General features: G+C 44.8%; 1 protein-coding gene across 1 annotated transcript in view; it reads right to left on the reverse strand.

Annotated features, from left to right (window-relative positions):
* The window catches only part of UNC13C (unc-13 homolog C), a 1075146-nt gene that overhangs the window by 479419 nt on the left and 568883 nt on the right, over nucleotides 1-26844 (reverse strand). Inside the window, exon 19 of the mRNA XM_075345771.1 lies at nucleotides 2740-2873. Within this exon, the coding sequence (XP_075201886.1) occupies nucleotides 2740-2873 (134 nt within the window). The remainder of the gene's footprint in view (nucleotides 1-2739; nucleotides 2874-26844) is intronic.

Genomic DNA, 26844 nt, shown 5'->3' on the forward strand with positions numbered 1-26844 from the left:
AATAAATCAGTGGTTCACACTTCTTTTTTTACTTTGAGAACCATACGCAGCTCCCATACCCACCCTCCTCACAGTATTGTCACCCAGATCTCCCATTACCAGTATGGCAGCCAAAGCTTTTCCACAGAAATCACACTTAGGAAGTATACCAAAATCCAGCAGATCCCACAATATCCCTATTCATTATTCTTGCATCAAGCACTTCCACCACTCTGTGACATCCTGCTCCAAGGACCTCCTCTGACAGATACACTCATCCTATCTCCAGCTTCCATTCTTAAATTATCTCTAACCCCCCAAGGCCAGTATATGGGCAGCCAGATCTGCTCTTCTATGTGGGGCTACTGACATAATTCCCCATCTAGTGACCTAGCAGTTTGCCAGATCAGGGGCAAATGCAACAAGCTGCAGACAGGAATGAGCCACTGGTTGGGGACCCCTGCACAATAACTTATTCTGTAACATAATGGATGACAACCTTCTGGTCAAGTGAATTTCAGAGTTTTGTTGTTTATTTTGAAAGAAGCATAAATTATGTACAGAGACCTGGATTTCAGTGATTTGGTGCTGACTAAGCTCTTTTCTGTAGTTTTGACAAAATCACTGTTTTATCTGCAGGATATTATCACTATAGGACTAGAAACCTGGTACTATATACCATAGTCCTCTGTATTGAAGAGCTCTGTATACCCCACCTCTTTCTGCCTATGCACAGTATACACAGAAAGCTGCCAATCAGTAGTTGGGCAGGGTCACACAGAGCTCAGCATTCAGAGAACTAGTAAATCTGCAGCACATAAAACAGTGATTTTATCAAAATTGCAACAAGCACTCCAGTAAGTGAAACATTGCTGGAATCGGGGTCTTTGCACCCACATTATGCTGCTTAAAGATGGGGCAGCAAAAACCTGGTAACATATTCACTAGGAAATAAAACAAATGGTGGTTCCTTGGTTCCTTACAGACCATCTCATTTTAAAAATGTAACATAAATATTGCACAAATCCATCTAATCCACTTAGCGTATGTGCAATTCTCCTCTGCTCACTTTGCATTTTATAGGAAGCCTGCACTGAGGACATATAAGGTTGTGTGTCCTTTCTAAATACGAACAAAGATAATGGCAAACACCTAGATAAAATCAAAGTTAGTAATTCAGCCCTTATATGAGGAGATCATCCATCTTATTTTGCAAGGCTGAACACCCTTGTCTGCTCATCGGAGGCCACTGTGTACTGTAAAACCATTATGGAAGCTAGCTGCACATTATAAATCAATACTCACCATTAGCGTGTCCTATCTTTCCTATTACAATACATGACACCATCAACAAAAGTGGGAAAGCAAAACTCATCTACTGTAGTAAACAACACAGTGACAATGTCCAGACAAAGTAACCACAAGTCTAACACAAGAGACACCTGTTGTGGGATTTAAAGGATCTTACTGCAGGTAAAAGACTATTTTAGGGAACCAAATCAAAAGAAAAACCTTAATATATTCCTTTAAAGGGGTTGTCCACTATTAGGACAACCCCTTCCGATTCAACATGTTTGGTCCAGGTAAGATAATAAAGTTTATACTCCTCTCCCGTACTGACGCCACTCCAGTGGTGCCGTGGTTGGCAGTGTTGGAGCTCACGTGGGGTTTTCACATCACACAAGCCCCGAGTCCAGGCAGTGCCGGCTTCCTTCTCCCCACCTTGAGACCAAACGAGTTAATCAACAGGAAGTGAGAGCAGCCACAGCACTTCCTGTGGATTGTTCATTTGGTCTGAAGGCGGGGAGAAGAAAGCCGACACTGATTGGACACAGGGCTCGCGTGATATCACAACCCCACATGAGCCCCCGCACTGCCAGGCACAGCACCACTGGAGCGGCGCCAGTACGGGAGAGGAGTATAGGCTTTGTTACTTTACCTAGGGGCAAACATGTCAAATCAGAAGGGGTTGTCCTAACAGTGGACAACCCCTTTAAAGCAGTTATCCACTTCTTTAAAACTGATTAGCCATTCTTAGAATATGAGATGAATTCCTTCATCATTTCCACTGGTGTATGGGAAAACGCTGCAATACCCAGCACACAGCTGCTAAAGAGTGGGACACCTGCAATTAAAGGGACACAAGAGTTACAGGCCAATTCAATATCGTCCACTTTGAGCCTAATCTGGGGATAGTCCTTCAATTTTACCTTGTAGAAAACTCCGTGTTCTGCATATTCCGATGAATACACTGAAATCTGAACAAAATGACCTAGCGGATACCATTATAAGTCAGAGAGGGTCTGTTGAAGCATTGCCCCCTTAGTGTTTTATTTTTTTTCTGGACAACTTATCCAAAAATAGCAGATAGCCAACATTTTTCACATATACATTGGAAAACCATAATAAATCATAAGAATTTTCATTTCTATATGTCAACAGCTTCTAATACTAATATGAACACATTGGCATCATGCACTGTACACTGTAAAGTGATAAAAATAATATTCTGGATGGTTGGCAACCCTGGTTTGTTGGGATTTGCTGGGATCCATTAGTTATAGCTGTCTTGGCTGCAATATGAACAAGGAAGGAGTATAAATCATTCTTCCTGACCATCAGAATAATTCATTAGTGGAAATAAAGTTTATTCCTTGATGTAGCTGGAAAAAAAAACCTTAAAACTGAAAAAGAAATCAAATATAAGAAAAATGCATGACTGTCAGCATTAGTTATATTAAACAGGAGTAAATGACCTACTGATTTAAAGTAGGGGTGTATGACATCTTGTCCTCATCAATAATAGTCACCATTAAAGTAATAAGGTTTGGCCAAAAATCCAAGTTTTTAATTGTTGGACCTTGATCTTCACGTGGAATGTCCTGTTTCTTACCCTGAAAAATATGAAAAACAACCATTAACTTATGTGATGATGAGCTATGGTATATCATGAAAGGGAGAAGACAAACTCACATTTACAATATTTATCTATCATCATCCATCCACCCATCCATCCATCCATCCATCCATCCATTCATCCATTCGTCTATGCATCCATCTATCTGTCTATCCATACATCCATCCAGCTATCCATCCATCCATCCATCCGTCTATGCATCCATCTATCCTCCCTTCTTCCATCTATACATCCTTCTATCCATCCGTCTATCTATACATCCGTCTATCCATCCATCTGTCTATCCATACATCCATCTATGCATCTATCCTTTTGACTATCTGTCGATCCTTTTCTTTATCGGTCTATCCATCCATCCACTCTTCCATCTATCCATCCACCCACCCATCCATCCATAAGCATCTAAGCATCAGAATTCTTACCTACAATAATGCTAAGTACAATGTAGCACAAGGAACCTAGCGTCTTCCCACCAGTAAAGGAAGCAATCTATTATTTCACATGACAGGTAATTTAGAAGGTTGCTGATCACAATAATGACTTGTTTCATTGACTTGGACAGGACTATTGTTTTCTTCGTTACAATTATCAATATTTCAAAGCTCATTTAACATACTATTGCCTCCAGCTTACATACTGACTCTTAAAGTGTGTCTGCAGCTATTTATTCCATGTAGAGATGCACTTCAGGGTGCACTATTAAACTGGGGGTTTTTTTTTTTAGATTTTTAACCAGTTTTTATGCCTAGTTAGTAGTTAGTGTTTCTTTAACAAGTTCATAGACTTCTTGCAAGACTCCTTCATATGAATTAAACATAATTTCTGCAAAAAACACTTTTTGTTACATACCCTTAAAAGACTAAGCACCCCAAAACACTGTGTCTGCAAATTGGGATTCTGATCTGGCATATATATCCTAAGTTATATGTAAAGGGTTGTTAAAAATCCACATTTAACTACTTCCAATAGGTGGCGCTGCGCTAAAGTTTGTCTCCTGTCCTGGAGAGAAAATTTGAATAATCGAATTTAGACATTTATGGCATAGGCTATGCTATTACAGGGTAGCTAAGTTGGGTTTATTTGAACTACAGGTAACTCTACTTGCCCATGCGGCCCCAGCCACCATCAATGAGTCCAGCTTTCACCCTCCTTGTTAAGTCTTGTTCAGCCGTCCATGTAACACAGTACGTAAACAAACTGTGATGCCCTCACTGGCCACAGGTCTTGTGACCGCAACTCGTATATATCTATAAGCCTGTCAAGGTCAGGACAGTAGACCCATGGAAGGTACATGGACTTTGCTACACAGATGTCTGATTTTGGCCCTATACTGTCTACTTTGGTTTTCAGTGTTGCTAATTCAGCTTGGCTGTGTCCACCACTACTAACCATTATTGCCTTGATGACAACATTCTTTGTTTCTCCTGCTAAGCTCAGGAGTCGCCTGTCCCTATATTGAGCACCAGAATCTATCCTTGCCCACAAACATCTGTCTTCCTGGCACACCAAGTGCACTAAGGGTGGCTTTACACGCTACGGGATCACTCCAGCAATCTCGTTGGGGTCACGGATTTTGTGACGCACATCTGGCCGCTGTAGCGATCTCGTTGTATGTGACTCCTAGGAGCGATTTTGGATCGTTGCAAAAACGTCCAAAATCGCTCCTCGTTGACATGGGGGTCCTCTCCCAATTATCGCTGCTGTCGCTTGGGCGAAGTTGATCCTCGTCCCTGCAGCAGCACACATCGCTACGTGTGACGCCGCAGGAATGAGGAACCTCTCCTTACCTGCCTCCCGCCCGCAATGAGGAAGGTGGGCGGGATGTTCGTCCTGCTCATCTCCACTTTAATTGGGCGGCCGCTTAGTGACGTCGCTGTGACGCCGAGCGAACCGCCCCCTTAGAAAAGAGGCGGTTCGCCGATCACAGCAACGTCGCCGAGCAGGTAAGTACGTGTGACGCTGCCGTAGAGATAATGTTCGCTACGGCAGCGATCTTCAAATATCGGCATAACGATAGGGGCGCGTGCTATCACGCTCGCCATCGCTAGCATCGGCTAGCGATGTCGCAGCGTGTAAAGCCCGCTTAAGACAACTCAGGAATCACACAATGAGAGGACACAGACAACACTAATGAGGGTTCGTTCATGATTGATGAGCTGGCTCTTTTCTCTGACCAATGGTAACTGGCACCTGAGTGTGAGCAACTTACAATTTCCTAAAATAGTTCTCACTGGGGTAAAATGGCCATGTTTGGCTGCTGAACCAACTGCCTTAAAGGGGTTTTCCCACGAACAAAATATATTTCAAAGTTGATTTTACTCAATAAATCTTAGAATAATAACAATTTATACAATTGGACATGTTTAAAAAAAATATTCCTGTGCTGAGATAATCCTATATATGTGTCCCTGCTATGTACTATGTGCTATGTAATGGCCGTGTCTGACCGTACAGGAACATAGTCTGATCATATCACAGCTCTTGGGCTGGGGAGAAGGCAAACTAATATACAGACATTACAGCACGGGATCATAACTGATTCTTTTTGTGAGGTAAAGCATTTCCATGACTGTTTTTTTAAAAATATTTTACCTCATAGAAAGTATAATTTGCCATACAAGGTAATATTTGTATACTTTATTACTTCCTCCTCAGCCCAAGACATATGGTATAATCAGACCATGTTCCGTGCACAGTCAGAAAGAATCACTGCACAGCACATGGTAGGGACACATATACGAGGGGCTGCTGATAAGTCTTTGGCTTTGTGATCTTTATTTTGTTTCTATGGTAATGAATGTTAGATCACATGAAAACCTTATGTGTCTAATATATGTTTTCAAAATTTTGTGTTTGTGCTTATGGCAACAGTGTTCTACACACGCAGGAAAACAAAATGGCAGAGTCTAATGTGATAGTCACAGCAACTGAGACCAGAGGAGTGATCACATTTTTTTTTTCTGCAAGAAAAGTCCATGAAGGACATGCATGGTGATATGTCGCAGACATTGGGGGATTAATGCCCTTCATATTCCACAGTTAAGAACTGGGATGCCGAATTTAAAACGGGCCACTTCAGCACCAATGATGAGGAATGTCCTGGACGACCGAGAGTGGTTGTTGTTCTGGAGATCGACGATGCTGTGCACAACCTCATATTGGAGAATCAACAAATTTCAGCTAAAGAAATAGCAGACATCATGGGGATTTGTGTAATTATCCATGAACATTTGGACTCGAGGAAGCTATCTCCAAAGTGGGTACCCAAATGTTTGACAACAGATCAGAGAAGCATGCAGGTGAAAACTTCCCGGTCCATTTGTCAGGGTTTCCGGACTCATAAGAACTTCCTGGATTGGCTGGTCACTATGGATAAGACCTGGATTTATATGTATGGCCCTGAAAACATGGAGCAGTCAAAAGAGTGGAGGCACAGTGGTTCTCCTCAGCCAAAGAAGTTCACGGTGCAAAAATCAGCCATTAAGGTGATGGCGTCTGTGTTCTGGGATAAGGAGGGTGTGCTGCTAGTGGACTACCTTCAAAAGGGTTCCACCATTAATGCAAAGTATTACATTGAACTCTTGGACCAATTGAAGGCAGCTCTGAAGGTCAAAAGGTGCGGCAAGCTGTCCAAAGGAATCTTGTTCCTGCAAGACAACTCCACCGGCTCACACAGCACTTGCGACCACGGCAAAACTGGCAGAGCTGGGCTGGTTAACCACCCACCTTATTCATCAGATCTAGCTCCCTCCGACTATCATCTATTTCTAAACCTGAAGAAACACCTCAAGGGTATCAAATTTCACACCTTTTCTGATGCCATGGCTGCTACAGATGCCTGGTTTGAGGCACAACCGAAATCCTTCTTTTTGCAAGGTTTACAGAACTTGGAATACTGATGTAAGAAGTGTGTTGACATCAGTGGAGAGTATATGGAATAAATGTAAAGTTTAATCATCCTATCTCATTTCTTTTGTTTTTTAAATACATCAAATTGTGAAAATTATTATTATTCTAAGATCTATTGACTAAAATCAATTTTAAAATGAATGTTGTTCATGTAAAACCCCTTTAAATATACTCTCATTAGCGATCTGCAGGTGGGTAGGGTTTCTATTAGGATGTGGTGATTTTACTGTAATTATGTGTTAATCTGCATGTGAACACATATGGTTTATTAACATGCTACGTTTTTTCCACTTTTGTTTTTCCCCCAGAAAACAAAACAAAACACGTTTTACAAGCCATGTGACTGACATTTCTAAAATCTCATGCACATGCTGCTTATTTTTTCCTTCCAGATTTGAGCTATCAGAGCATTTTTTCAAATCTGCAGCATGTGAGTTCTTTCCGTGTTTTTGCAGCATTTTTCACCAATTCAACTGACGGTGAAAAAAGCCCAAGTAAAACCACATCAAAAACGCATGCAAAATTGTATAAAAAAATTTGTTTTTTTATGCAGCTGTTTTCATGCCAACAGTCTGTATTTTTCTGCAGAAAAATCTGCTGCAAATAGTCAACACGTGGTCAGATCCTTATTTACCAGGGATACTCTTGGGATTAAAAAGGGTGAGCGGTTTAACATGACTGGAGCCAAATGATCTAGTTCACCATTAAGAGCCCACTCATCACTAGACAACCACATAGTGAGGGATAGACAACAACAAATGTAGCGCCCCTGAAGCCCTCAGGGTGCTACAAGGTTCTGCATCTGCACAAGGATGCAGGGTCTACCCCCTTAGGGACCCAAAACCCCAATGCCAGTGACACCAAAACCCAGGTAATCCCAATTTTCTCCAACAAATCCCCCATAGAATGGTACCTAGCTAGGGTGGGACCAATAGATGGCCACCTAGAGGTGTAGCCACTCCAGTCCACTAGTTGACAAAGTGGGAGGGGCAGACTATGGAGAGTAGTGAGTTGAAGTCAGTCTAAAGATCGCTTTACACGCGATATGTCACTGGGGTCACGGAATTCATGACGCACATCCGGCCTTGTTAGCGACGTCGTTGCGTGTGACACTTAGGAGCAACCGCTAATGATCCAAAAAGCGGCACAAATCGTTGATTGTTGACACGTCATTCATTTTCAAAATATCGTTACTCGTTTTGGACACATGTTGTTCGTCGTTCCTGAGGCAGCACACATCGCCACGTGTGACATCCCGGGAACAATGAACAACAGCGTTCGTGCGTCCTCCGACAACGAGGTGGGAGTGTCGTTAATGCGGCTGCTCTCCGCCCCTCCGCTTCTATTGGTGGCCCGCTGTGTAACGTCGCTGTGACGCCGCACGAACCTCCCCCTTAAACAAGAGATTGTTCGCCAGCCACAGCGACGTCATTAGGAAGGTATGTTGGTGTGATGCGTACCAGCGATATTGTTCGCCACGGGCAGCGATTTGCCCGTGACGCATGCACGATGGGGCAGGTGCGATCGCTAGCAACATTGCTAGCAATGTTGCAGCGTGTAAAGCGGCCTTTAGTCTGGTGAAGGTGGAGGGTGTGACTGAGGAGCATCCTGACTCGGGTTAACGGTGACCTGGTACCCAGGAGAGGTGGTTGCCGGTGGAGTACGGTGGAGTACTCCCAGAACTACGCACTGATGGGGTACAGGACCCTAGGACAGGAAATAGCTTCAAGCCGACCTGTTAACACCTGCATAGCAAAGGGGACCATCAAGGACCTTGCTGACCCTAAAGAATCCGAAGACTCAGTAGCAAAGAGAGAGCCGGGGACAGGACCAGAGACTCCAACCCTACAGGTTTCACGCTACCGTCAGGCGGACAGAGGTGGACAAACCACAAACCGGGGACCCCAGTGTTCCATATCACGGGGACCTAGTTACCAGAGACAGGTGCAGGGGAAGAAGGTACCAGAGAATCAGACGGGCACTGGGATGACGGGGACCTGGAGGTGAAACCAGCCGGCCTAAGGCAACCAGTTAACATCTCAAGTGAGTAAACCAGTTGCACTGAATACCTGTCTGGACTCCTCCTTCCGACGTACACCGCACCATACACCTACTGGGGTAATACCCTACATGCGGAGGGCCCAAGTCATCAGAGCTGCACATTCCATCAGCCCCAGCAAAACCTGCAGCGGCGGCTCCCTACACTTAGCCGCAATACCGCAAGTGGCGTCTCGAGTAAGTTTATTCACAACTCCCCTGTAAATATTTCCCATTACAAAAAGGACCCAAGGCACGAGGCCGGGTAATGGCCACCATTGTGACATTCCCCGTAGAGACACTGCCCGGAACCGAGTACCCCATATCCCTGGGTGCTACACAAGCACCACCAAGCAAACAAACACATGGGCACAGTTTAATTTAAAGGGGTAGTGACTAGTGATGAGAGAGCACTACCATGCTCTGGTGCTCGGTTCTCGTAATCATTGATGAGCGAGCAATACAATGCTCGGGTGCTCGGTACTAGTAATGAGTGAGCACTACCATGCTTGGGTGCTCGGTACCCATAATGAACAGTCAGATGCTTGGATAGGCTCGACTTATGTACTGCGTATAATGGAAGTCAGTGGGGAACTTGACCATTTTTCTGGAAGATCTTCCGGAAGACCGATCAAATTCATGATTGAGTTTCATTAATCTCAGGTAATTGAGTCGACCCCATCTGAGTATCAAACTGCTCTTTGGGAGTACTGAGCACCTGAGCATGGTGTAGCTCGCTCATCACTAGTCACAAGGAACAAGCACTTGAGCATGGTAATGCTCGCTCACCACTAGTTATGATAACCGAGCACCCGAGCATGGTAGTGCTCGCTCACCACTAGTTATGAGAATCAAGCACCCGAGCATGGTAGTGCTCACTCACCACTAGTTATGATAACCGAGCACCCGAGCATGGTAGTGCCCGCTCATCACTAGTTACAAGGAACAAGCACTCGAGCATGGTAGTGCTTGCTCACCACTAGTTATGATAACTGAGCACCTGAGCATGGTAGTGCTCGCTCACCACTAGTTATGAAAACCGAACACCCGAGCATGGTAGTGCTTGCTCACCACTAGTTATGATAACCGAGCACCCGAGCATGGTAGTGCTCGCTCATCATTCGTTATGATAACCGAGCACCTGAGCATGGCAGTGCTCGCTCACCACTAGTTATGATAACCGAGCACCCGAGCATGGTAGTGCTCACTCTTCATTAGTTATGATAACCGAGCACCCGAGCATGGTAGTGCCCGCTCATCACTAGTTACAAGGAACAAGCACTCGAGCATGGTAGTGCTTGCTCACCACTAGTAATGACAATTCATAATTTTTAAATGACCGTATCTTGCCCTTAGAAGAAGCTGTGGGGAACAAACCTTTACTGATCACCTGTGGTCCCGATTTATCGGAGACTTTTTCCTTTCTTCTGATTTATTTTACAGTGCAGTGTGATCCTCCTGAAAACTGTTGAATACCCACATGATGTAAGCAATGTTTAAACATGATAAACCATCCTTTAAAATTGGGGAATAAATTAAAAACTTTAAGGAGGGGCTGACCCCTTCTATCTAAAACAAAATGAGGATTTTTACCCATAGAGCTTCTGTAAAAAATTTCCATTGAATATATTTGGATTTAGTTATTGATCTTGATCAAATACATTTCCATAAATAATCAAGAACAGTGGTAACAGTGTTTTATGGAAATAAAGAATGAGATGAGAAGATGGCAAAACAAAGCAGTATTCCCAATGAAAAAGACAGAACCGATAGCACAGTGACTGACAGATCGCCCGTGCGCACACAAGCCCGGCCTGTCAAGGAGACAAGATTATTTAAAAACCAGGGTGATCTTGGAGATCGGCATTGTGAGACTGATAGAGCTTCATTACTGGGCTATGCATGTTAAATAGCAGATGCAATTTATTTTTAGTACCCTTTCTGCAAGGTTGTTTCCACTATTTCTATCAAGATGAATTTCATTGTATCCGGCCTGCCATTCACTTCACTGCAGATATTTGGGAGGTCAGTCTGGAGGACCTTAGCATCTCATAAGAGGAAAATCAAACTGCAGTGCCTGCTTTCTTATTTATGCAGTGACTTTGTGTCATATACCCGTGAAAAAGGCTGAGATAAATGGCCTACATTCCACAATTTAACCATTAAGTGAACTCTTAAGGGTCTTTTACACAGAGCAATAATCGTCAGAACGATCGTTTTTATGAATGTTCGTTCCCCATCATTATCCAGTGTAAACATGCCCAGCGATTCAGCAATAAACAATTATTTGCTCATTTACTGGTCATCTTTTTTTTACGATGACATAAAAATAATTTTTGTCTGCAGCATGTGCCTTTATGCAAACTTGAGGAAAGGGAACAATCAACCAAATATATATAAAAAAAAAGATTATTTTGTCATGTAAAGGATGGAAATCATGCTACATCGTCAAACTGAACACATTAGGAGAAGATTATAGACTGGAATAAAAGGAACCTAATCTAGATAGATAGATAGATAATAGATAGATAGATGGATGGATAGATAATAGACAGACAGAGGGATAGATGATAGATAGATAGATAATGGATAGATAGATAGATAGATAGATAATGGATAGATAGATAGATAGATAATGGATATGTGATGCCCTGGCCGGGCCAGGTAGTCACAGATAGGGCCCCGCACTACACCAGTCCCACCAACCACCATCACCTTGGTTTACCAGAGACTCGTGTGTGCCCTCCGGCCGCCCATCTCCCTGCACCGCCTAAGTACTCCCACAACGGGTCCCGGGGCCACCATCCCTACCCACGGAGGGGTTAACAACTTGCTGCGCAACATCTCCCCCAGGTGCCCCATAACTGCAGTGGTGGTGTCCACCTTCACCACAACCCGTGGGTGGCATCACGAACTCAAACACAGCTCCGGCCGTTCACCTACGTCCCCCCAAACCGCCAACCCCTTTTAGATCGGAGTGACCATGGACCCCCGGGTCCGGAGACTCTCGAGCCACTCACTGAATGTCCGGACCCGAGCGGATCAGCTGCCGCCGAGCACGGTGCGACACAGATAGATAGAGGGATAGATAGATAGATAATGGATAGATAGAGGGATAGATAGATAGATAGATAGATAGATTAATAGATACAGTTAGGTCCAGAAATATTTGGACAGTGACACAAGTTTTGTTATTTTAGCTGTTTACAAAAACATGTTCAGAAATACAATTATATATATAATATGGGCTGAAAGTGCAAACTCCCAGCTGCAATATGAGAGTTTTCACATCCACATCGGAGAAAGGGTTTAGGAATCATAGCTCTGTAATGCATAGCCTCCTCTTTTTCAAGGGACCAAAAGTAATTGGACAAGGGACTCTAAGGGCTGCAATTAACTCTGAAGGCGTCTCCCTCGTTAACCTGTAATCAATTAAGTAGTTAAAAGGTTTTGGGTTGATTACAGGTGTGTGGTTTTGCATTTGGAAGCTGTTGCTGTGACCAGACAACATGTGGTCTAAGGAACTCTCAATTGAGGTGAAGCAGAACATCCTGAGGCTAAAAAAAAAGAAAAAATACATCAGAAAGATAGCAGACATGCTTGGAGTAGCAAAATCAACAGTCGGGTACATTCTGAGAAAAAAGGAATTGACTGGTGAGCTTGGGATTTCAAAAAGGCCTGGGCGTCCACGGATAACAACAGTGGTGGATGATCGCCGCATACTTTCTTTGGTGAAGAAGAACCCGTTCACAACATCAACTGAAGTCCAGAACACTCTCAGTGAAGTAGGTGTATCTGTCTCTAAGTCAACAGTAAAGAGAAGACTACATGAAAGTAAATACAAAGGGTTCACATCTAGATGCAAACCATTCATCAATTCCAAAAATAGACAGGCCAGAGTTAAATTTGCTGAAAAACACCTCATGAAGCCAGCTCAGTTCTGGAAAAGTATTCTATGGACAGATGAGACAAAGATCAACCTGTACCAGAATGATGGGAAGAAAAAAGTTTGGAGAAGAAAGGGAACGGCACATGATCCAAGGCACACCACATCCTCTGTAAAACATGGTGGAGGCAACGTGATAGCATGGGCATGCATGGCTTTCAATGGCACTGGGTCACTTGTGTTTATTGATGACATAACAGCAGACAAGAGTAGCCGGATGAATTCTGAAGTGTACCGGGATATACTTTCAGCCCTGATTCAGCCAAATGCCGCAAAGTTGATCGGACGGCGCTTCATAGTACAGATGGACAATGACCCCAAGCATACAGCCAAAGCTACCCAGGAGTTCATGAGTGCAAAAAAGTGGAACATTCTGCAATGGCCAAGTCAATCACCAGATCTTAACCCAATTGAGCATGCATTTCACTTGCTCAAATCCAGACTTAAGACGGAAAGACCAACAAACAAGCGAGACCTGAAGGCTGCGGCTGTAAAGGCCTGGCAAAACATTAAGAAGGAGGAAACCCAGCGTTTGGTGATGTCCATGGGTTCCAGACTTAAGGCAGTGATTGCCTCCAAAGGATTCGCAACAAAATATTGAAAATAAAAATATTTTGTTTGGGTTTGGTTTATTTGTCCAATTACTTTTGACCTCCTAAAATGTGGAGTGTTTGTAAAGAAATGTGTACAATTCCTACAATTTCTATCAGATATTTTTGTTCAAACCTTCAAATGAAATGTTACAATCTGCAGCCGGAAGACGGCAGCCGAAGATTCGAGGTGGACCGGGACAGGGTTGGAGCCCGCCAGTACCGACACCAGAGACCCGACCCAGAAACCGTGCACAGAGGGGGTACTCGGACCCTGAAGCCAGGACCGGAACCAACAACTTAGCTAATCAACCGATTGAGGGCAGGATTTTAGGTCCTGTCCCAACCAAGGTCCCAAAAGCAGACAAAAACCCACAGAGAGGGATAGGGCAACCGCCAGGGCCCATAGATCCCACGGATCAGTGTCAGCGGTTACGGCTCCCTAGGTACACAAAAAGCCGGGAGCAAACTCCCATGTTCCATACCGGGAAGTCCAAACAAACAACAAAACTAGTGCAGAGGAAAAGACGGCGACCACCAGCCCGGGTGGGGAACAACCGGCTGCGGCGGCCAGCCATCAGCACCTTGGTTTACCAAAAGACTCGTGTGATTCATTTAATTGTGAGTAACCAAACACCCCCTGGTACGTCCGGGCGCGCAGGCCCCTGCCATCGCCATACCCTGCACAGAGACCCTGGGTCCCGGGGCAGCCATCTCTACCCACGGAGGGATTAACATCCAGCTGCCACTATATCTCCCCCGGGTGTCCCACAACAGCAGTGGTGGTGTCCCACTTCACCACACACCGTGGGTGGCATCACAAACTGAATACAGCCAAGCCCGTACAACTATGTCTTCCTTTTCATTTGAAGTGTCCACGTGACCCCCGGGTCTGGAGGATCCCTCACGCCACACAGCGGGTCCGGATCAGAGCAGCCCAGCTGCTACAGGCGTGGGGGCGGCACAGCCCATGTCTGGGTCGTCTTCCTTACACTGCTCCTGTACAGCCCTTATCTAATACCCCCTCTCCCTCACCCCACAGGAGGGCCAGGACAAGAGTAGTAGTAGTCACAGAAAAGGAGAAATAGGGGAAACCAAAACTTGGTCACACAGCACACTCACACAGAAGTATTAGACAACAAGTGATAAACAGGAAAATCAGAACAGGGAGGGAATCAATGAGAAAATGAGAGAACTCCATAACAACTTCACACACTAAGCAATACAATCGCCAGCAGGACTGGGATACAACAGCACATGGACCGATGTAGCTAAAGTTATAGTAGGCATGGGAAGAAAGTCTCCTCGATCTTAAAAAGGCAGGGAGTTACTATGATAGGTCTCCCACAACATGTGATCCAAGAGGTAACCAGCAGACTAGCAGAAATTAACTCCCCCAAGCTTGATTATTAATGAGAACACAGCTGGTTGACGTGCAAGCCTGTCTGTGTAACTTAGAAATACTAAAGGAGGCATAGTAAGGAGTGTCAGACTCAGCAGTGTGAACATCTTCAGATGCCACCATGACACTTGGTGAGCTGAGAGCCAAATAACGTGTGCCAACCCCGAATGGGAACCAATGGAATGCAAGGACCTATGGTGCAACGCATTGAAGACCTGCTGTGGAACGCATTGAGGACCTGCGGTGGATTGCACACATTCACACACACACACACACACATAATATGATACCATACTGCTATGGGGACCTGGGATGCTATACAATTCACTGAAGATCTTGGGTGGTGCTTTCCACCGCAGGTCCTCGATGCATTTCACTGCAGTTCCTGGCATTCCATAGCATCCCAGGTTCACGTGCCGGATGGAAGCATTACGGTATCACTAGATGTTAGTGTGTGTGTGATGTTACTGCGATCTGATGTGAGTGTGAATGTGTGTGTGGGAGCAAGCTGAAAGCAAAGAAGAACCACTGTAGAGTACACAAGGACCTGCTGGGAGAGCCCGCTGTAGATCGCAGGAGGATCTGGGAGCAACACAAATGACGGTGGTCTGGCAAGTATGATTCTCCTTGGAGGTGTCTGAATTTTTTAGGGTTAAATTTACCCCCAACCCATGTTTCCCCAAAAATAAGCCCTAGTCTGAAAAAAACCCCTAGCGCATTTTTCGGGGCAAAAAATAAGACAGTGTTTTACTTTTGGGGAAACACGCTAGATATATAGACGGATGATGCCTACACCTACAAATATTAGATGATAATGTAAAGGGGGCTTTACACGCTGCGACATCGCTAATGCGGAGTCGTTGGGGTCACGGAATTTGTGACGCACATTCGGCCGCATTAGCGATGTTGCTGCGTGTGACACCGATGAGCGATTTTGCATCGTTGCAAAAACGTGCAAAATCGCTCATCGGTGACATGGGGGTCGATTCTTGATTATCGTTACTTCAGCAGTAACGATGTAGTTCGTCGCTCCTGTGGCAGCACACATCGCTGTGTGTGACGCCGCAGGAACGAGGAAGCTCTCCTTACCTGCCTCCCGGCCGCTATGCGGAAGGAAGGAGGTGGGCGGGATGTTTGTCCCGCTCATCTCCGCCCCTCCGCTGCTATTGGGCGGCGGATCAGTGACGCTGCTGTGACGTCGCGGTGACGCTGAACGAACCGCCCCCTTAGAAAGGAGGCGGTTTGCCGGTCACAGCGACGTCGCCGGGCAGGTAAGTATGTGTGACGGGTCTGGGCGATGTTGTGCGGCACGGGCAGCGATTTGCCCGTGTCGCACAACAGATGGGGGCGGGTACCCACACTAGCGATATCGGGACCGATATCGCAGTGTGTAAAGTAGCCTTAAGAGAGCTGGAACTGCAGACATATTCAGCTGATTCAGTCAATTTATCGTTCTGAATTAGTCCATACAGTTTATAGTTTCTGTGCTCATCATAAAAGCATGAAGGCATTGCATGACTGCACATTTCGCATTATGTAATGGGAGAATTCTGCCGGTTGAGTTTGAAAGGATAATGTGTTCACACTCTGCTGTGTATACTCCACTGTATGCAATAATAGGGTGCCACTACTGTTAGAAATCTTTGCTCAGCGCAGCACACTAGGGGCATTAATCTGAGAGGGGCACTTTGGGGACATTATTACTGAAAGGGGCACTCTGAGAGCTGGAGAGGGTCATTCATGTTGTTAATACAAATAATGACACAATGTCCAATATTAGTTTTTCATTATATTTATTTATATTCAGTGGCCAATTGTAGTTTTGTAGTTGGTCTATTGATAAGAATGGTCTTTGTATAGTGATTTTAGTTTGAACAAAGATGGTATGTAATATTTAGTGCTGGTATATTAGTAATAGTGTTATATGATAAAACAAATTATATACATAATTGCCAGTTGCAGATGTAACCGTATCCCATAATTCACTGAGGCACTGTCAATTGCGCAGCCGCAGTTTGCGCCCACATCATAGCCATGGTAACCAGGGACAACAGTGCAGGCGGAACCCAAATTGCGGTGAGCGACGAGATATGGCGGGTGGCACTGATGAGACATAGCGGGCGGCACTGAGAAAGACATGGCGGGCGGCACTGAGAGAGACATGGCAGGCGTCACTGAAAGAGACATGGCGGGCAGCACTGACAAAGACATGGTGGGCAGCACTGAGAGAAACATGGCGGGCGGCACTGAGAGAGACATGGCAAGCGGCACTCACAGAGACAGGGTGGGCAGCACTGAGACATGGCAGGCGGCACTGAGAGAGACTTGGCGGGCGTCACTGAGAGAGACTTGGCGGGCGGCACTGAGAGAGACAGGGTGGGCGACACTGAGAGAGACATGGCGGGCAGCACTGAGAGAGACAAGGCGGGCAGCACTGATGAGTAATGGTGTGCGGCACTGACAGAGACATTGCGGGTGCCACTGACAAAGACAACTTACAAGAGACCATATAGTGTAAACACGCACACACAGCACACCGGGGACACACCACATAGTGAACACAGCTCAAGAAACACAACACCAGATACCAATATACAGCACACAACAAGGAAAAGACCGTGCACAGGGGTGAAAGAGGTGAAATGACGCAACACATACAAGACACGAATGTGGAGGGGTGACATACAACAGATATATTGGAAAGCACAAACAGTGTAACACATGTCCACTGCTCCTGTCAACAGCAATAAGCATAGAGAGATGCTCATTTCACCGCACTCCTGATGCGATAGCATCGGGCCTATTGGCCTATTTCTAGTATACATATAGAGTCGAGTGGCTAGGCACTGGAACGGCCTATCAGGTGACATGCCATTGGCTTAGGCCCCTGATTTTTTTAAGACCATCACAATGCCCTGCTTGTGGGTCTCATTACAATGGTGTCAGCAGTGTCAGGCAGGAGAGCACAGGGCCCACCAGAGAACATCATTCTTGGCGCCCACCATCTAGTAATAGACAAAAAGGAGGACAGTGCAGTGTACATTAAGATGCAGTATGTGAAACGAAATATCAGCAATTTCCTTTTTGTTATCACTATTTGGATTACATTGGATTTGATGGACTACCTTGGGCCAATATGGGATCTAGTCGGTAATAAAATGATCATAGAAGTACGGTGTAGTGTAGTAGTTTTTCTTCTTAAATAAGGTATTTTTGTTTTTTTGTAACACTTTTTTACAGCATTAGTGATGGAGGGATCTGACACCTTTAAATTAATATCGCTGAGGCTTATTATCAGCCAGTGGTGTTTTGTTGCCTCAAAAATTGACACCTCCATCAGTATAAAGCGGGCTTTACACGCTACGATTTCGCTACAGCGATCTTGTTGGGGTCACGGAATTTGTGACGCATATCCGGCCGCTGTAGCGATATCGTTGTGTGTGACTCCTAGAAGCGATTTTGGATCGTTGCAAAAACGTCCAAAATCGCTCCTCGTTGACATGGGGGTCCATTCTCAATTATCTCTGCTGTCGCTGGGGCGAAGTTGTTCCTCATCCCTGTGGCAGCACACATCGCTACGTGTGATGCCGCAGGAAAGAGGAACATCTCCTTACCTGCCGCCGGCCACAATGCGGATGGAAGGAGATGGGCGGGATGTTTGTTCCGCTCATCTCCGCCCCTCCGCTTTCATTGGGCGGCCGCTTAGTGACGTCGCTGTGACGCAGAACGGACCGTCCCCTTAGAAAGGAGGCGGTGTGCTGGTCACAGCAACGTTGCAGGGCAGGTAAGTACGTGTGACGGGGGTGCGCGATTTTGTGCGCGACGGGCAGCGATATGCCCCTCTTGCAAAAAAGATGGGGGCGGGTCTCATGCTAGCGATATCGGGACTGATATCGTAGCATGTAAAGCCAACCTTAATTCACTGCCCAATGCACCAGAATAGGGAAGGAGATGGGTACCTCCAGAAATAGACCATCCAATGTGATAGTTTGTGCCTGGACGGCTGCAAGCTATAATTTTTACCTTAAGAAGTAACCAGCATCCAAGTATCTTCCCATCCTAGGACGATCAGTTTACTGGTGTTTGTTTCATGTTGTCTGGTTTAGATGTGCTGACATGTAAAAAAAATCACTAAATAAAGGAGGTTGTTTCACATGTCCACATTATATACTGTGTTAGCTTGAAAACGTATCTAGGAGCTCAAGAAGGTAATAAGTAACTGCTCTATTCAAAATACAGAAATAAATGGCTCCAGTATTGTGGGGTACAAACGGCTCCATTCAGCATAATGAATAGTTAGAAAACAAAAATAATAAGGGCTTCTCTCATTTTACATAACCAACCAAGGTAAAAATGACAACAGCAAACTGATACTATCAGGATGGGAAGGTACATGGATAAAGGTCCCTTCACACCCTAAAAACTGCAGCCAGCGGTCACCCCAAAAGCGGTTACATTGAAGGATGCAATTTTGAGGATAATCCTGCTCTTCTCCATACCCCTGTGTTATAAGGGAGGACATATCATTGTTGGAACCAGTGTGGCTGCACAAGGGCCCACGAGGTAAGGAAGCCCATTTCCACCTCCAAAAAAGGTGCAATATGATGTTATTGGACTGCAAAGGGTCTAGATACTCTTCTTGTACAGTGGCCCTCTAATGACTGTGTCCACCAGTTCTGCGTTGTGTAGGTTAATAACAGTGTGTTTGTGGGAAAGAGGGGAACAATCCCATGGGCGACAAAACACAACACCGGTTGATACCAAGTCCAAGTGACATAAATAGAAAGTTTAGGTCTGATACATTAGTATTACTGTATTAAAGTGTTAAAAAATTAAATTCCTGGCATCATCCCTCTATGACCATTTTATTAACGACATGGGCCCCATGCCGTCCAACACAGTAGTACGCCAAATCCAATGTAGACCAAGCTGGAAACCTGCAAAAAGTAAAAGCACTACAAACACATGACAATAAGAAAAATGAAATCAATGTGTGATATTTACTTTCATATGCTTTGTCCTAACCCAGAATCTGCAGCACTTATAACATTTGGATGGCAGCGAGCCATCATCCATGTGAGTGCTGAAGGCAAATGCCACTCCTCAGAACAGAACCACATACACCAAGCGGGGAATATAGGGGATTATTAATATATGCGCTCCCCAGAATATCTGTCCAAAATGTATATTAGGACAGGACAAGACACAAGTAAACAATCTGTACACCACAGAGTGCCACCTAGTAGAGTAGGCCCACAATCCCCTTTACCCAATAATGCAGCATAGCCAGTAGTATATAGGATACAAAGAAGTATAACGGCAATAAATAGACTTGCACGGGTGATTCTGATCTGTGACTCGTATCAAAAATTGATTTATAGTCATAATTATTTTGTAATGCAGAGACACAGTTCTCAAAAAACAGAGATGTGAGCAGACCCATAGAGGATAGAGGATATGTGCTCTGTCTATGAAAAAATGGATAGAATATGTAAGTGAGGATGGACGTCTGCATGAGGCCTTAGGCAGCAGACCACAGAAATCCCACATGTATCATCCATTTCGACAGGGGTAGTGAGTCTACTGAACGTTTGGCCTTAAATGATGGGTATGGACATGGTAATAATTTACACAATTACTACATCCAGTAAATAATAACCCGCAGTGATTCTCACCTAGTATAGATCATGGGGAACTGCACATGGAAGCAGCGTGTACAAGAAGTTACAGCGCCAGATTGTGGTCAAATACAGCAGCTCAAATTAATATAGTTCAATGTGGAAATTCCATTTGGCGTCAAGTTCTTGATGATTTTCTCTGTGTATTTAACCCTTTGCATTGCATAGAGTAAAATCTGCAGCAAAATCTGCATGTAATAGGTGCGGTTATTGGAAACACGGATCAAAGTAGGATATGTCTCCCGCAAAAAAAAAAAGAGGTAAAAATCATAATCAATGTAATGAGTCAGTTATCTATCTGTAAAAATGTTTGATAGCGAATGTGCTAAAACTCTGATGTGTGAATGAGCCCTTATTAACAGAGATGGGTGATGGGAGGGAAGCCGTAACCAGTTATGGTTTTAATAATATAGAACGAGAACTTTCTCCAATTCTCCTCCTCTACAGACTATTTATGGAAAGTTTTCTTTATATATATATATATCTATAGGCCATAACGGATTGAGAGTCCAAAGCTCAATCCCCACAGTTGTGAGTAACGTGAATGTGTACATGTGTATATGGAGTATGAGTGTTTATATTCATGTATAATGCATGTGAGGGTGATTGTGGGGGCCTTCATTCAGTTATGGATGATACAGATATTGTGGGATGGGGGCCCTCAGTCACCCATAGCTGATTGAGGGCTCCATCTCCCACCCACCATATCACCCCTTACTAAAGGGAAGGGCCCCTCCTTACACTGATAGCTGTACACATCTTATAAATGAGTAGATGTACTCACAGTGTTCACATGTGCACAATAAACACACATACCTAATAAATATACACAAAAAAACCTTTCTTTTCAGATGAGTTGATAGCTGCAGGAAAAAAGGCTCCGCTTAGTACAGCTGAAGCCTGGAGACCACGTCCCACTAACTGTGTGTGTGTGTGTGGGGGGGTGGAAGAATGAGCAGTCCCTGTTAGCAAATAGCGCAGGGACTGCATGATGACACTGAACACGAGGTTATGTGGAGGATTGTTTATGTGTTTTTATAGTCAGGGGTTAATTTCAAATCTGCCTAGTAACGTGAGTGTGCCCTAGCAACCAATGGGGTCGCTGCGCGCCTAATTTTAAAGTTATTGATTGGAAGTTTTGGTTGCTGTGCAGGTTTTGTTTTATATATAAGGGGCTGCTTCACCAGCTGTGAGTCAGTCACAGCTGATGAAGAGAAAGCTTCTGGTCATGGAAGGTCTTATCCAGCAGATACTTCAGAGAGCCGGAGAAGAAGACGGAGCAGCGTGGCTAAGAAGATGCCTGGAGACTTCGGCTTCGGGAGCGGAGATGCCCGGTCCAGGAGCGGCGACTCGGATGGAAGAACGGTCGGCGGTGTCGGAGCCAGCGGTGACTTCTGGGGAAAAAAGAAGTCGCAAGGAAAGAGCAAGATACTCACCGCCGGCATCAGCGAGGAAATCGTCGCGGGGACGGAAGAAGAGGTCGGCGGCTTGTGGTAGCGGAGGACCCGGTTCGGGTGCCGAGAGACCAGCGCGGATGGAAGCGGTCGCTGCAAGAGGACGGTCGAGGACTTCTCGGGTGATTCTGGTATCATCGCGAGAGCTGCCGACGTCATCGGGTCCCCGGAAGTCGCGTCACCCGGAAGTGTGCAGCCCAGTGTCCGTCCGCCTGGTTCCCCCATGCGACCGTGAGCACGTTCCGGTAGCGGTGCCGTCGGTCAGCGGGGATTTGGTCCTGGGCTGCTATAGCCCGCCGCCGCCGCCGCCACCTCCTTTGCAAAAGAGCTCGCATGAGGCGGCGGTGGTTTCTCAGGCATGAGCGTCCGGATCATCATCTGGGGACGAAGCTGCGGCAGGCGCAGCGGAGACGGCGGCGCTGAGGCAGCGTTCCAGGAGCTGCTATCAAGATTGGGACACAGAGGACGTGTATTCAGGCTCACGGAAGACCGGTGAGAACCCACATGTGCTGCTTAGTGGTGGGCAGGATTTTAATGTGGGTATGTTAAAAAGTATGATGTATAGTGTATGTAGGGAAATGTTAGGGAAGGAGGGCAGATCTGTGTCAGCTCAGAATGCCCAGGTTGAGGTGATTCCGGGTAATTTGTTTAAAGAAGCTATTACATGTCAGTCCTCCCCCTGGGTTTTCACTTGAGTATGGGAGTGAAGGAAAAGATATGGAGAAAAGAGTATGTGGATATTTTTTCTTTGCTCCCATCCGCAAAAGAACAGTCACGTATAGTAGTGTCATATGCTAAAAGTGAAGGTGACAGTGAGAAAAAGAGGCCGTATAAATCCTTTCATAACTGGCTACAAGCCTTGTTTATTTTTTCAGCTGTATTAGGTGAAAAAGAGTCTGAGCATTGCAGTGGGTTGTTTCAGCACATGGAATCGATTCTTGAAGCCTATAGGAGTTTTGGTGGGACGGCTTGGCTCGTTTATGACGAGTCGTTCCGCCAAAAAATGTCAGTACACCCCTCTATGCGGTGGGGTGAGAAGGATGTGGGCCTGTGGCTTAACTTAATGGCACCACAGCGGAGTTATGTGAATAGACAGCAACAAAATGCACAGTTAAAAAGGGGCTTCTGTTTCTCGTTTAATGAAAGTATGTGCAAATGGCAAAATAATTGCAAATTCAGGCATGAATGCTCCTTTTGTGGGGGGGGGCATCCATTATTTAAATGTTTTAAGAAGCAGTCGTCGCAGGGCCAGCAGCTTACCAGCACCAGGGAGCATTTTCTCAAAGGCCCGGACACCAGTGAACCTGGTAAACATGCTCCCCTGGCTAGACAGGTACCCCGACAGACCGAAGGCTAATGTTGTTTTTAATGGTTTTAATTCTGGGTTTTTTGTTCCTAGGTTTAGAGGTCAAGGTTGCGTTTTAGTTAATAATTTAGCTTCCGTTATTCAGCATGAAGAGTTTGTTTTAGAGCATATTAGGAAAGAGTTGTATCAAGGGAGAATAGAAGGACCTTTTTCTAACCCCCCTTTTCAGGATTTTCGAATTTCCCCTTTGGGTATAGTACCTAAGAAGGAACCTGGTACTTTCAGAGTGATTCATCACTTGTCATATCCAAAAGACTTTTCATTGAACGATGAGGTGGACACTGATTTAGCATCGGTTCATTATGCATCGTTCGATATGGCGGTCGAGTGGTTAAGGACGTTTGGTAGCAAGGCGTTGTTGGCAAAAACCGATATTAAGTCTGCATTTCGGATCTTGCCGGTGGACCCGGATGGTTTCAATTCATTGGGGTTTTATTTTAATCAGGAATTTTATTTTGACAAATGTTTACCCATGGGTTTTTCGTTGTCTTGTTTTTATTTTGAGTGTTTTTCGTCCTTTTTACAATGGGTTATTCAGGAGATGGTTCCCGGGGGCGGGGTTTTAAACTATTTAGACGACTTTTTGTTTATCGGTGATGGGTCTTCGGGTTTGAGTTTGTTGGAAAAAAATTTGGCCTTGATGCGGCACTTCAGCGTGCCTATTGCAGAGGAGAAGACGGTTTTGCCGTGCAATAGGTTGGAGTTCTTGGGTATCTCTTTGGACTCCATTTCTATGGAATGTAGTCTGCCTGCAGATAAAGTACTGGCATTGCAGGCAGCAATTGCTGACATGCTGTTGAGGAATAAAGTCACGCTGCGTCAGATGCAATCCTTATTAGGGTCTTTGAATTTTTGCTTGAGAATTATCCCTATGGGTCGGGTTTTTTGTAGACGTCTGTATGACGGCATTAGGGGGTTGAAGTCACCAAATGCGCACTTGAGGTTATCAAGGGAAATGAAGGAGGACCTATCGGTCTGGCAGCAGTTTTTGCGGGATTTTAACGGGGTGTCCTGTATACAGCATGATTTTTGTTTTTCAGATGAATTATCTCTTTTTGCTTTTTCGGATCGGAGCTGGGGTTTTCAGGTGATTTTTAACTCTGAATGGTCCGGTGATGCGTAGCCGGACATATGGCATTCTATGGGCGTTGTAAAGAAGGATGTGGTTTTGGAATTATTTGCCATCTTGGTGGTATTCTCGATTTGGGGTTCTGTGCTGGCAAACAGACGTATTAAATTACGGTCTGGGAACAGTGGCGTAGTTTTTTGCATTAATACGTTGTCGTCTAAGTGCTTGTGGGGAAGTAGAATTTTGAAGCGATTGGTGTTGCAGTGTTTGTCATTTAATATATGGTTAAAATGTTCCTTGGAGCTGGAGACATGTGATCAGACAACACTGTCTTTTTTACAGCGGAACCGGATAGATTCTTGTCAGATGGTGCCTTGTCCAGAGGAACTGTGGGAGATAATTTAAATCTCATACCTGGTTTTATTCAAGGTTCTCTGGCTCCTAGTACATGGGCGGCGTATGCCGCAGCATGGGAGGAATGGAAAGTTTTTTGCAAGTCAAATCATATGGCTTATAATAATCCTAATGTGGAATGGGTTTTGCAGTATATTAATATGTATTTATACACTGGTAGGAGTTATGCATCGCTCCACAAAGACCTATCGGGCATATCGTTCTTTTTGAAACTTAAAGGAGAGGTGTCACTGTTTTCTTATTTTCCAGTAAAACAGGTATTAAAAGCGTTCAAAAAAGGGAATTACCATCCTGATTCTAGGTGCCCCCTTTCGGTGGAACTGTTAGGACGACTATGGGAGGTTTTAGGTTCAATTTGTTATGACTCAGTAGAGACTTGTTTGTTTCGCTGTGCTTTTGTGTTAGCGTTTTTTGCAGCTCTCAGGATTGGTGAACTGGTTGCTCCTAGCAAGCACAAGGTAGGTGGTTTATTATTAACTGATGTGAGTTTATCCATGTCCTATTGTGTAATTTTCCTGGGTAGATCAAAAACGGACCAGTACGGAAAGGGGGTTAATATTAAATTAAGAGCAGTAGCTGACTCTCTGGTCTGTCCGGTTGCTAATTTGAGAATGTGGTTGAATATTCGCCCAAGGCTACCTGGTAACTTGTTTATTCACGCTAATGGTGAGCCCGCTACAAGGTTCCAGTTTTCTAAGCTAATGCAGCGCTCTTTATGCGAGCTGGGTATGGGGGGCTTGAGGTTCTCAACCCATTCCTTTAGAATTGGGGCAGCGACCGCAGCTGCCTGTCTGGGTATGCGTAAGAATAAGATTAAGAAGATTGGGAGATGGCGTTCTGATTGTTATAGGTGTTATGTGAGGCCTGATATGTTTTTTAATTAACTTTCTTTGTTTTAGGACCCTTAACTGTGTGGATTATCGGTCATTCTTTTGTATTCTGGGCACAGAAGAGGGCCTCTTTGCGGAACTATTCCGAAAATTTATCGTTTCCTGTTCAAGTCCTCAATATTTGTTGGTACAGTAGTAGGGGAATGAGGTGGAATCAGCTGTTTTCGGAATTACAGAAGAACGCTTTGCATGCCCCACCCCCTGATTTAATAATTATTCATTTATTCGGTAATGACATTGGTTCAGTAAAAACGTTGGATTTATTCTATTTCATGCGTCGGGATTTAGTGTTAATTAAGAATTTATTTCCGAGTGTGTCGGTAGTTTTTTCTGAGGTTATTCCGCGGTTGGTTTGGCGTGACAATGGTTTTGAATTTTTGGAAAAAATTAGGAAACGAATCAACAGGCTGATTGAGAAATTTTTGATTTCAATAGGTGATTTTTCCTATCGGCATGTTGAATTGGAGGGTTTTATTCAGGGTTTATATAGACGGGAAGGGGTGCACCTCTCAGAGATAGGGCTGGACGTTTTCAACCTTGGCCTACAGAATATTGTGGAAAGATGGCTGGGTTGTAGGGGGGGGGGGGCGCTGATGGTTATCAGCGTCCCCCGGGTGGAAGAATCGCCCAGCAATCTGGGTGGATTACGGAGTTATTACGGTGTTATTCAGTATGGATTGGTTATAACGGTATTTTTATGGTATACATGGTTTAATAAAAAGGTTTAATTTATTGAAAATAATCTCCTAATAAACAACACGGCCATTTTATTTCCACAATATCTGTCTCTGGTGTCATTTATTAATAGGAATTAAGAGGGTGTGAAAGGAGTGTGGGTCATGTGTCATCATGAGCAGTCCCTGTTAGCGAATAGCGCAGGGACTGCATGATGACACTGAACACGAGGGTATGTGGAGGATTGTTTATGTGTTTTTATAGTCAGGGGTTAATTTCAAATCTGCCTAGTAACGTGAGTGTGCCCTAGTAACCAATGGGGTCGCTGCGCGCCTAACTTTAAAGTTATTGATTGGAAGTTTTGGTTGCTGTGCAGGTTTTGTTTTATATAAGGGGCTGCTTCACCAGCTGTGAGTCAGTCACAGCTGATGAAGAGAAAGCTTCTCCCGCCCACCCGCCCCCTTTTTTATTAATCTTTCCTTATGTTGATTATTAACTTTGTTTTTTGTTTTTGTCGT

Source organism: Anomaloglossus baeobatrachus, chromosome 4 (genome assembly GCF_048569485.1).
Source record: "Anomaloglossus baeobatrachus isolate aAnoBae1 chromosome 4, aAnoBae1.hap1, whole genome shotgun sequence".
Classification (NCBI taxonomy): Eukaryota; Metazoa; Chordata; class Amphibia; order Anura; family Aromobatidae; genus Anomaloglossus; species Anomaloglossus baeobatrachus.